The 12,143-nt window shown below is 45.0% G+C and overlaps 1 protein-coding gene across 1 annotated transcript in view; it reads right to left on the bottom strand.

Moving 5' to 3' along the window:
• The window catches only part of LOC146359405 (uncharacterized), a 109,480-nt gene that overhangs the window by 24,315 nt on the left and 73,022 nt on the right, over nt 1–12,143 (bottom strand). Inside the window, exons 40-42 of the mRNA XM_084827266.1 lie at nt 10,974–11,126; nt 9,551–9,685; nt 2,418–2,570 (exon numbers count right to left, since the gene is read on the bottom strand). Coding sequence (XP_084683392.1) covers nt 2,418–2,570; nt 9,551–9,685; nt 10,974–11,126 — 441 coding nt within the window. The remainder of the gene's footprint in view (nt 1–2,417; nt 2,571–9,550; nt 9,686–10,973; nt 11,127–12,143) is intronic.

The raw sequence follows: 12,143 nt of genomic DNA, 5'->3' as shown, positions 1-12,143 counted from the left end.
TTTGCCTCATAGTTTTAAACATGTAGTTCCCGCACTTGGTCATTCATTCCTGCCAACTTGTCTAATAACCACCCATGTTGCCTCAGCCGCCAATTGAACTGGTGCCAATTCTTCCCCTGTAGCCCGAGAAAATCCGTCAACGGCAGCCTCGAGCACTCCAACTAACTAAAAACTGTAATAGTCATGTGCAGTTATATTCTGACTCAGAAAAATTGGCCTTAGCAATGTCACTAGTTGGGGTTCCAGGTTTAGCCTTGGCTAATAGTCTGGAGATCAACCGGTTAGCTTGCAGCTTAGCCAAAAGCATAAATGCCACCTCACGAGCATTGTCATTGTTAAATAAAGAGTTGCGTAATCTAAGAGGTGCAGTTCTAGAAAATAGAGCTGGTATAGATTACCTCTTCCTTCTTCATCATTTAAGTTGTGAGACACACCAAAAGCTCTGTTGTTTTAACTTAACTGATAATGGCAATGCTGTAAATGAACAGATCAACAAGCTGCACAATATAGTAGCTAACAAAACAATAAGACAAAACAATTAGCTCAATTAGTTAACCCCTTGGCTTCCAGATCTTAGCTGGCTTGAAGCATTGTTCATCCTAATTCTACCAGTGTTGTTCATAAAAGTACTGTTATGTCTCTGCATTCCTTGTCTTATGCGCTGTTTAACCAATCTGTTTTATGTCTCAGCTAGTAAAACTGCTGCCCTCTACGCTCTAATAGCCCAACAAAAGGCTAAGTAATATGTATGTCATAAAAAGCTTTGTATGGTTATCAAAAATGCTATAATTGTAATGAAATTATGCATTTAAGGGGGGAATGTAGCAGCCATATCGGGGGTCAGACTAAGTAGCCTCATGCAGTCTCATGCTTCATGTTCTTGCTGAGCTCTTTCTCCCTTAAATATATTGTTGTAAGCTGATGAGACACAGGAATTCCTTATCTTGTCAAAGGTCATACAATTGTATATCTTGTTCTCTGCTGTTCTCTTCTGTTCTCTCCTTATCATGGCTACCCTATAACCCAGTTCTTGTATTATAAACAATAGTGCTAAGAGAAGAAATGTTGAGGATTGCAACCCCATGCGGGAGGGGGAGGAGGAGCCGTTTCATATGTGTCACAATGTCTATAAAACCAATGTGCTAATGTAAATCGGGGCTTCTGGCTCTTTGGAAATGATTCCAGCCTTAAGCCCGCGCGTTAAATAAATAATCTCTTTTTCCTTCACTCCGTGGTCTCTCTGACTCTGGGTTCTGCAACACCAGAGTGCAGGACACGGAATAATGGGCTCAAGGTACAGGAAGCCAGATTCCAGCTGAACATCAGGAAAAACTTCCTGACTGTTAGAGCAATACGACAATGGAACCAATTACCTAGGGAGGTAGTGGGCTCTCCCACCATGGTGGCGTTCAAGACGAGGTTGGACAGCCATCTGTCAGGGATGCTCTGGCTTGGATTCCTGCATTAAGCAGGGGGTTGGACTTGATGGTCTTGTAGGCCCCTTCCAATCCTACTATTCTATGACTCTATGACTCTAGGGACAATGAAATACTTTTGCCTTGGCATTGCATCAGCAGGGTTATTTTTAAATGTTTCACACTAAATAAGTACTAAGTTAGAGCAGGATCTCCTCTTTGCTGCTTCCTTTTGGGGGGAGGAGTGGGGTGGACACACTGGTGCCCAGTCTCATCTACCTTAAAGCCTTGGATTTCTCCATTGGTTTCTATGGGCAGCTCTCAGTTCCATCCCTGGGAACAGTTTAAAATAGCTTCTCAGTATAAACCAGAAAATGGTCACTCCAGACAGTGAGAGAGTTCTCCGACCTTTTTATATCTATGTGTCTTTTCATTCACTTTTGCTCATTTCTCTTGGAGGTGGCAAGAGGAGAAAAGAAATAGGGCAAAGGATGATAGAGGAATAGACACAGATATAACTGTCCGCCTTCCAGTCTCTTCCTTACCCTTTCTCTGCTTCTTGCCTTCTGCCAGCTGATCAGTGGCATTCTGAAGCCTTCCAAGCTGCCACAGCCACCCTCTGCATCACCAGCCACCTCCAGCCAGAACTTTCATTTCCACCCACTGTTTTCTTTTCCAACTGATTCCACGTTCAATGCCTACTTAGTAAGCCGACCCCTCAATGGACACTTTAAGGGTCCCCCAACCCTTAGTTTTTTTCCTAAAGATTTTTTGTACTTCTGCAATCTTCTCTCTTGTGCATGGATGGTGGAAGGACTGGCACTGACATCTGAACTGGAAATACAGGGAATTATATGAATGTGCTATAGTATCGCAAGAATGAACACATGTTATCATATAAGGAAACAGTAGAGAAAACTGAATCGAATTCAGTAGAACTATGGGAGGAAGCGAATTGCATTTGCAGTATAAAATGTGTTGCAGCAGAGCTTAGAAACATACCTGTTTGTCTAGCTGTTGCTTCAGCTTTTTATTCTCTGTCTGAGACTGTGCCAAGGCTTTTCTTGCAGCCCTCAGTTGCTTACGAAATAAATTTGCCTCTTGTTCTGACATCATCTTGTATTTCAGACACTCTTTTTTATTTTGAACGGCCTCCTGTGAAGGCAAAGGATTTATTAGGATGTGAGGTACAGAATAAAGCCACAAACCTTTTTGCAAAAGTTGCCTCAGATTATTTATGAACAGGTGTCCTGCAAAATACTTATGAGTGAAGTTTATGCCCTTTATCATGAAGAAAAAAGGCCCCACTTTTTTGGTTTTAATTTCTTGATGTTTCTGTAATATAACAAGATTTGTTTGAAAATGGAAATTCTTTATTTGACATTGAAAGCAAATCATATACTATACTATATACAATATCTTTTCCCTATCTCTGGGTGAAGGATTGATTTTCATAGCCGTTTTTAGGTGACAAGGTACCTTTAACATATAGGCAGTGAACTGAACACCTCACAACTACAGCACATGTCAAATGTCTAATTCTCCAGAGCCTCGGAGGGCATTGCTTAACCTCGGGATAGCACCTCCCTCTGGAGCTTGTAGGCACAGCCAAAAGTTGCTTCTTCAGGGAGAGGAGCCGCCCTACCAGCGGCCAGACCAGCTCTACCTCCTGAGCTAAACAATTGAGCCAAGCTGGAGCTCTTAAAAGCCCAGCTCTAGCTGCTTTTCTTAGAGTTTTGTCCTTTCTCATTTGTTTCCTTTTCTCTCTTCTTTCTCCCCACACCCAACACATCCTAGCAGGGGCTGCGTGGGGGGTGGGGGGGGCTGCTAACTGTAGACGGGGTGGGGACTTCTACTAGGAGAGGGCCATTTTCTCAGACCATACAGCATCCTCCCTGAATATCTCTCTGCCTCTGGCGTACCAGTGGACACCAGGAGAGACAGGTGGCATTGGTGGCCAGCAGATTGGGCCATGCCACCTCTGGAAAAGCTGCCTCTCTCCTCCCCTGCCAGGCCCAGTGTACCAGCTAAGGCCCAAGACAGCACTTTTTCCGGCAGCAACCAGCCAGCTATGCTTCACAGCTCTTCCACCTTCTTTTCTTACACAAAGCAGGTGGAAGGCACACAGATCTTTCTCTCTCACTGAAAATGGCGGGAACGAGAGAAAGGGCCCAGGGCAGCTCAGAGGCCTTTGACGGCCTAGAAGAGGGGCCTACCAAAGACTCCAGCGGCTTGGCAACAAACAGGGATGCACATCAACGGCAAGGAGGGGTGCGTGCTGTTCCTGTTCCCCATATGCCTGACCTTTGGGGGGAAAGTGCTTTAGCACAGTTTACCTCCTGGGTCCAGGGCCTTGTAACACAGCAGATTAGTCAGGTTTTGCCAAACCATGGTGGGGGGAACAATGCTTCATGGGGGCATTCCCATTCCTCTTCTCACTCTACCCACAAAAAATAAAAAGGGTAAGAAGGACAAAAAGGAAGGCAAACCCAGGGGCCGGTCCAAGCACAAGTGCAGTAAGGATCATAGAAGTGGAGACAGTCAGTTCCTTGTCTTGATCCTCTTGCTCCTCAGAAGCAAGACATTTTCCTCGCCTCTCCTTCTAGGCACTCTGCAAGACCCCTCCCTTCACTCTGCTCCTTCATTTCAGGAAGTGACAGGGCTAAAGGAAAAAAGAGGAAGCATGCAGTCAGGCCCTCTTGTTCAAAGCCAAAGAGATCCTTGCTGCAGATTGACTTGCCCTCTGAGGCTAGTGAGAAGGAAACTGGTGAATTTTCAGAAGAGGAGGAGGTGGAGTCCCAGGCTTGCCAAGGCTGACTTTTTCAACCTGATCTTTTCCCCATTTTACTAGCTAAGGCTTCCCGCAAACTTCAGCTAACAGGAGAAGCCCACAAACCTGATGAGGCAGCTAGAGATCAGGCCCAAGATGGGGACAAAGCTGCCTTTCCCCAAGAACCAGCTGTCCCAGTCTCTGTTCCCTTTCCCAACTATTTCTGTAAAGTCTGGAAATTAGAGTGGGCCAATCCTGCCAAGACAAAACCCATCTCCAGGCTGGTTAACAAACTTTATACCCTGCCAAGCAAAACTATGGAACTTCTCAAAGTTCTAGTAGTTGATGCCCTGGTGGCTGCCCTTTCTTCCTATCCCAGCGGATGGGGAAACTGGCCCTAGGGATCAGTGCAATAAGAAGGTGGATGCAGCTTGATGTAAGAACTTTGAAGCATCAGCAGCAGCCTTCAGAGCTTCTGCCACCAATTCATTCTTTTCAAGAGCCATCTTCAGGTGGGCAGAAGATCTAGTAGTCAATGATTCTACTCCAAAACCAATAAAAGATAGCTTTAGGAAAATCGCTCATACAGTTTCACTACTGGTGGACCCAGCCCTTGATGCACTGCAACTCAGCGCCAGGGCTATGGCTACCAACACCATTGCCAGGAGAAACATCTGGCTGAGTAGCTGGGATGTCAATCCAGGCTGTCAGTCCCACCTGGTGAATTCCATCTTCGAAGGCGCCAACCTGTTTGGCGGACCCTTGGAGAAAGTGTTGGTCGAGACCAAGGTCAAAAAGATGCCCTTCCCGCAAAGAAGGAAGACAGATGGAACAGTCTTTTTCCTTACAAAACAACAAGTTTTCCCCCAGAGGCCGCCCAATGGAGGGATCCAGATGGAGGCACTCCACTGGAAAATGCACTAAAAGAACCCTGCTGGATCCTCAGCCCATTCACCAGGCAAAGACCCGAAGAAAAACCATTCGGCCTGACACCAGAGGAGCTCTGAGTGGCTTCCAGATCAGGGGACGCCTGCTTCACTTTGCTCAGGCATAGAGATATACCACAACAGACCTCTGGGTGAGGGAGACAATGATCAAGGACTATGCCCTGGGGCTGGTTTCCCCACCCAGGGACAAGTTTGTGGCATACCCACAATCTTGGGATCCTTTAAAACATCAGAATTTCTTGAGGGCTATAGATCATCTCCTATTGATCAGGGTCATAGAACCTGTTCCAGACAGACCCATTCACTGCGGGGTTTACTCCATCTTTTTCTTGGTGCCCAAGAGAAATCGGGACACCAGAGCCATTTTGGATCTCAAATGGCTAAACAAGCGGATGGCCAAGAAACATTTCAAGATGGAAATCCTCAAGTCCATTGTGGAGGCGTTCTCAGAAGCAGAGTTCCTAGCATCAATCGACCTCTCAGAAGTGTACCTTCATGTGCCAATCAGGCAAGCCCATCGAAAAATGTTAAGGTTTTGCTGGACTCAAGGACAAAAGACATGATGCTATTGGCGCAGCTTCTGGGAATGCTAGTGTCATGCCAATAACTAGTTCCCTGGGCTCGTCTGAACATGAGACTTCTTCCGACTGTTCTCCTTCCTCTTCAGGAGCATATAGTCACCCAAACACATTGAGATAAAGATTCCAAGCTCACTCAAGAGGGAACTTTGCTGGTGGCTGGAGCCAATGAGACTCAAACAGAGGCAATCCATGACGCTCCTAGTGAGGAAGACCATCACAACGGATGCCAACCTCCTTGGTTGGGGGCGCCCATCTGGATCACAAGGTTCCACAGGGGACCTGGTCAGAAAGGGAGAAGTCAAAGAGCATCAACTGGTTAGAACTGAAAGCAGTCTACCTAGCACTTCGGGAGTTTGCAGAAGACGTTTCAGGAGCTTACATATTGATCAGGGTGGACAATACCACAGCCAAGGCATACATTAACAAACAAGGTGGGACTCAGTCTTCATTGCTGAATTGCTTGGCAAAAGAAATGCTGTCCTGGGCAGAAACACATCTAAAGTCTATACAGGCAGAACATCTAGTAGGGATATCCAGTCTGACAGCGGATTGGCTGAGTCACACATCCATACAGGAGTTGGAGTAGCAGCTTAACCCTCAGGTGTTTCTTCAGGTGACATACGAGTTCAGGAGCCCACTGGTAGATCTGTTTGCCACCAGGGAGAATGCTCAACTACCACGCTTCCTCTCCAGGTTTCATTGTCCCACAGCAGAAGGGGAAAATGCATTGGAATGTCCATGGCTGGGTGGTCTCCTATATGCTTTCCCACCCTTTCCATTCCTACCCAAGGTGATCCAGAAAATCAGTCAGTCTTCATTGGAAGGTATTCTCATTGCACCTCATTGGCCAAGAAGGCTTTTGTTTCCAGAACTTGTCAACTTAACAGAATCCATGGAGGCTGCCTGTTCGAAGGGATCTGCTGCTGCAGGGTCTGATAGTGCACCCTTCTCCAGAGCTCTTCCAACTGGAGGCTGAGAGGCAATGGTTAGAACAGTTGGGGTACTCAATAGAAGTTTTGCAAACACTCCTCTCATCCAGGTGGGCATCTACAAACAAGGGTCACAACACAACTTGGAGAACCTTCCTCAGTTGGTGGAGGGCTAATGGTCAGATGCCTTATGGTCAGATGCCTTCTTCAGGAGGGGTCACAAAGGTCTTAGAGTTTCTTCAGGCAGGCCTTAATTAAGGTTTGAGTACTAACACTCCTGAGCACCAAGTGGCAGCTCTGAATAGCGTGCTGGGATGCGATGGCGGGGGGTCTCTTTCATCTTATCCCCATAATAAGAGGTTTCTTAAGGGGGTGTCTCTGATTAATTCTCTGGTAGTGCACTGTTTTCCCGCATGGAATCTCAATTGGGTGCTCACAGCGCTCATGGGGAAGCCTTTTGAACCCATGGCATCTTGTTCTTTGAAACTTCTCACTGTCAAGACAGTGTTTTTAGTTGCATTTACCTCGGCTTGCAGGGTTTCCGAATTGGGGGCCTTGTCAGTGGATCCACAGTTATGCATTTTCCATGAGGATAAGATAATTTTGAGATCTGACCCTTCTTTCCTCCCGAAGGTTAATTCTTTGTTTCACAGGACTCAAGAGATTTCCCTCCCATCTTTCTGTCCCAAGCCAGTTCACTCTCAGGAAAAGAACTGGCATAGACTGGATGTAAGGTGGGCTTTACGTTTTTATTTGGACAAGACAGCTGCCATTAGGAGATCAGAGTCTCTCTTCATCTCCTTCCAGCCTGGGGTTTGGGGACAGAAGGTGTCAAAGGACACAGTCTTGCATTGGCTGAAGAAAGCCATTGGGGTGGCTTACCAGGCATTGGATAAACAACCCCCAGGAGGGATAATGGCCCAGCGCTGGGGGGGGGGGGGCATCTGAGGCATGTAAAGGGGATTTTCCCATAACTGACACCTGCAAAGTGGCCACTTGGGCATCTGTGCATACATTTACCAAGCATTATAAAACTGATGCTGCTGCCTCTGCAGATGCAGATGCAGATGCAGCCTTTGGGTGTAAGGTGCTGCAAAGGTCCTGGTGGCATAGGGCACTAGTCCCTATTGTCCCACCCTGAGAATTATGTACTGCTCTGCTAAGTCCCTAGGTTAAGGAATGTCCTCCGTGAGGCTCTGGAAAAAACAGGAATTTGTTTCTTACCATGAATTTCTGTTCTCAGAGCCTCATGGAGGGTACTCCACCTACCCAATATAGGGACCGGTGTAGTTTTCGGCAGGAAGGGGCTGTTACAGCTTCTGCTGCTGCCACACATGTGTTGGGGGTAGATAGGGATTCCTGGGTTCATTCCTTCCTGTTCCAATTGTTTACTGTGACAACTTAGGCCTGGTGGGCAACCAGGTATTGTTCCTTTTCATATCTGTTATCACGCTGATTCCAGGCATTGCTCTGTTTTTTGTCTATTTGCGGCATGGGGTTGACGGATTGCTTGCTCTGCCGTTCCAGTCTGGGATGGCAGGGCGGCTCCTCCCCCTAAGGAAGCGACTTCTGGTTCTGCCAACAAGCTCCAGAGGGGGTTGTCATCCCGAGGTTAAGGGATGTCCTCCGTGAGGCTCTGAGAGCAGAAATTCAGAGTAAGAAACAAATTTCTGTTTTTTGCATCATGTGGCTGCAATTGGCCATACCATCCAGTGCTCAGCCTATTTTTGGAAGCTTTGATATTGTATGATAAATCAGGATCTGTATCATGTGACCCCTTCACCCACTAAAGGAGAACAACAAAAGCCAGATCTACTCATCTCATCTCAAAATGCAATTGTCAGAGGAAGAGACTTTGAGTTCTAGTTCACATGGAAGCATGCACACACACACACACACACACACACACACACACACGTCAGTAATCCTCTGTACTTGCTGGCTAACCTGTGTGCAGCATACTATGCACACATAAATAATGTGTGACCCAGTCTATAAATACAAATTTCCATTTTCCCTCAATGGGAATCTGTTGTGATGTACCTGAAAATGTTTGTTTAAAAGCAAATTGTCTGAAGATAAAGGGAATCCTATATACACTCTAGGTTATATGAGATGATGTACACAAGGTGCGTGTGGTGCATGCGATCCTGATGGCTTGCAGTTTAGTGTCCATAGATACCTGCCCAGACTCTTACATCATCCACAGAGGCCCTTCTCCAGGTGCCTCCACTGAATGTGGTGAGATGGGTGGCTACTAAGGAGAGGGCCTTTTCAGTGGTGGCACCCCAGTTGTGGAATGCTGTCCCCAGAGAGGCTTGCCCAGCACCTACATTGTAGTCTTTGGGGCAACAGGTAAAGACTTTTTTATTTTCCCAGGCTACTTAGCCCTTCAGTTTAAAAAATTGTGTTAGTGTGTTTTTATACCTTTGCACTACTGCTGTGGTTTATCCCGGTTCCTACTTTGGTTTTATTCTGTTTTGAACTTATGGTTTTAATATTTTTTACTACGTTATTATATTTTATGGTATTAAGTTTTGTTTTGTGAACTACGTTATTATATTTTATGGTATTAAGTTTTGTTTTGTGAACTTCCCAGAGAGCATTTCCATACCAATGGGCGGTATAGAAATGTAATAAATACATTATTTAAATAAATAAATAACAACTGGCTCTGGGACTTTTATATAAAAGTTCAAATTTCCCACCAGTTAAGAATTCAATAAGAGTATTCTAATTTATAAGGATGCAACTGACTATGCACGCACTCACTCACTGATACTATTTAGGTTACCCACGTGTAAGTGGCTGAAGCCATTGGCCCTTTTACTTTAAGAACAAGTAACTTTATGTTCATGATTTAGATGACTTTATTCCAACAACCTTACTGAAGAGACAGAGCTCTCACCTTCTCCACTTCTTTCAACATGGCCGACAAATGTGCTTTTTGCACTGTTTCTTTCCAGCAGCTCATGACCTTCAGTTTGCAAAGTAACTCCCCCAACCAGATGTTTTCATCCCGTAACTCCTGCAACTGCCCCTGCTAACAAACAGCAGATAATTCATGTCAAGGTAAGGTTCTGACAAACACACCATCTCCCTGACAGCTTTTTAACGATGAGATTTTAAGAACAAGTGCCAGCTTCTGTAATTGTGAGGAATGATGTGAAACTTAGTAGAAACTCAAGACACTGTAAACTGCACATCAGTAATACTGCACCCTTAACTAAATCAAAATACTCACTTTGTGGGTATTCCAAGTTATCCAGATTAGTGGCTTTGGCATATCATCATATGGAGCTTGGCTCTGACCATTTTATATTTGCATTACAGCTTTGCCCTCAATGACGCATGAACTGAATCTATGATGATTTTTGTTCCTCCAGTTTTGGGTTAAGTCTGATATATGAGCTCTTTCCTCCATTTGTACTATATTTATCTTTTAGAACATCTGCTTTATGATAATGAGCTGAAGATTTTGCATTTAGGCTGCCCTAAGGACTACACATTCCCATGTGAGAAAAGCATTTAAGGCTGCAATCCTACACACACACACCTGGGAGTAAGTACCATTGAACTCAATAAGACTTACTTCTGAGTAGACCTCCGTAGGATTGTAGTATAAGTGTACAATTCTATGCAGGGTTAGACTGAAAAAGGCCCTACAACTCCCAGCATTCCCCAGCCAGCCATGCAAGGAAGGAAAATAACTCCAAGTAGAGCTCAGATCTTAATTCTGTAATGAAGCCAGAAGTAGAAACAGAGGGTTAAACAGCCTCATCTAGAGAAGCGCTAAGTTTGCTCTGCTCCTTGTGGATGCCAGCCTTACCTCAGGCAAGAAAGGCAGGTATGACTGTGGTAAGATCTTTCCTTTTCAGGAGAGGGTGGAGCTGGTGAACCAGCCAAAGCTGAAAAACACAGTCCTAGTGACAGACACTGCCTGGATATCTAGAAGCAAAGGCAATTTTGAGAAATTCCCCACCCCATACTGTTCAGCATAGGCCCCTGAACCTCCAGAGAGGTTTTGCAGGAGATCGCGAGTGGGGATGTGGAAGTTCCCTTCTGTGAGTGTTCTTGCATTGATAGCATCAAGAATGTGCTTTCCAAGCTCTTTTGATGTTTGGATCTATCTTCAAATGTGTCTGTGCACTCCTTTTCTAGGAAAAAAAATTAAAAGTGCAATCCTAGGCATGTTTAGACAGAAAAAAGTCCTACAACTCCCAGCATTCCCCAGCTAGCATAGCTGGCTGGGGAATGCTCAGAGTTGTAGGACTTTATCTAAACATGCTTAGGGTTGTGCCCTAAAATACTTTTCCTACATATTGACATACCTGAGTCAAATGTTCTTTGAGTGCATCATTATCTTTTGTGGAGCCAAACTTTTTCTTCAAGTCAATCATTTTGTCTACCCCTTCTCTTCTCACTTCACTGATAATCTCTAAAATGCGATAGTTCATGCTTAGGCGATATTCATCCACCTTCCCCTGCAGACACAACAAAAAGCCAACATTTTATGTATCGCTCAAATTCTATGAAGGCATGTCATTCTAAAAAGAAAAAATCCAGATTTAACAACAAAAATAGAATCCCCAGATTTCTAAAATTATAAATTCTTATATAAATGCCACCCATGTTTTGTGAATGCTCCATCAGCCACCTTCACACATTGGTTTTTTAGCATGATCGTTCTTCTTCAATCACTGGCTTTTGTGGGAGCTTTAAACAACGCTGCTGCTCTCCTGCTGCCATCTCACAACTTCCCCTCCCTCTTCCCATGTTATCTGAGAATGGGGAAAACCCAGCATATTCTGTGCTTGCAACTGAAATCGCCATTTTCCCCGCGTATTTCCCCTTTAGTGCTTTGTGTGTGCTTGTGCTAGGGAGTGTTGCTGGGCAGTGTTGAATAACATTGTCATGACAACAAATCGGTGGGAGGGCAGGAGGAGGTCACTGACCAGGCTTCCAGTGACTGTTTCTGCCTCTCTCCAATTCCACTACAGGTGCTTGATCTGTAAAGTGGTTAACCATCCCAAATGTTTCTCCAAGATCCCCCTGAACACAGCAATGCTTACTTCTGAGTAAACTCATTGGCTGTAAGGCTCTCCTTTCCTGGGAGTAAGTGCCAATGAAATCTGTGTGGCTTGCTTCTGAGTAGGCATGAATAGGAGTGCACTGTGAGTCTACTTAGAGTAGCAGTCTTAAGGTCTCCCATCCCCTTCAATGTATTTACTTGGAACTTCCTCTTCCCACTGACTTCACTGACTGCTTCTTCTCCCTTTTGCTCACCAGTTTGATGGGCTTTTTTCTCCAAGGATGGATGGGGGAATCTCCCTTCTTTATTTTTTATTCCACAGGATAAAGGCTTGACAGTTAGGATTTCAATGGATATCTAAAGTGCATTTTCTCCTCCCCTGAATAAATTCATCATGCAGAGCTTGGAATGGTCATTTTTAATGGTTTCTTGTGTGTGTGTGTGGAGTTGTTTTAGATAAGGCAATAAT

The sequence above is a fragment of the Heloderma suspectum genome, chromosome 1 (genome assembly GCF_057233095.1).
Source record: "Heloderma suspectum isolate Gila_16-S chromosome 1, 16-S_ref, whole genome shotgun sequence".
Classification (NCBI taxonomy): Eukaryota; Metazoa; Chordata; class Lepidosauria; order Squamata; family Helodermatidae; genus Heloderma; species Heloderma suspectum.
This window is presented reverse-complemented; position numbering and strand designations above follow the sequence as displayed.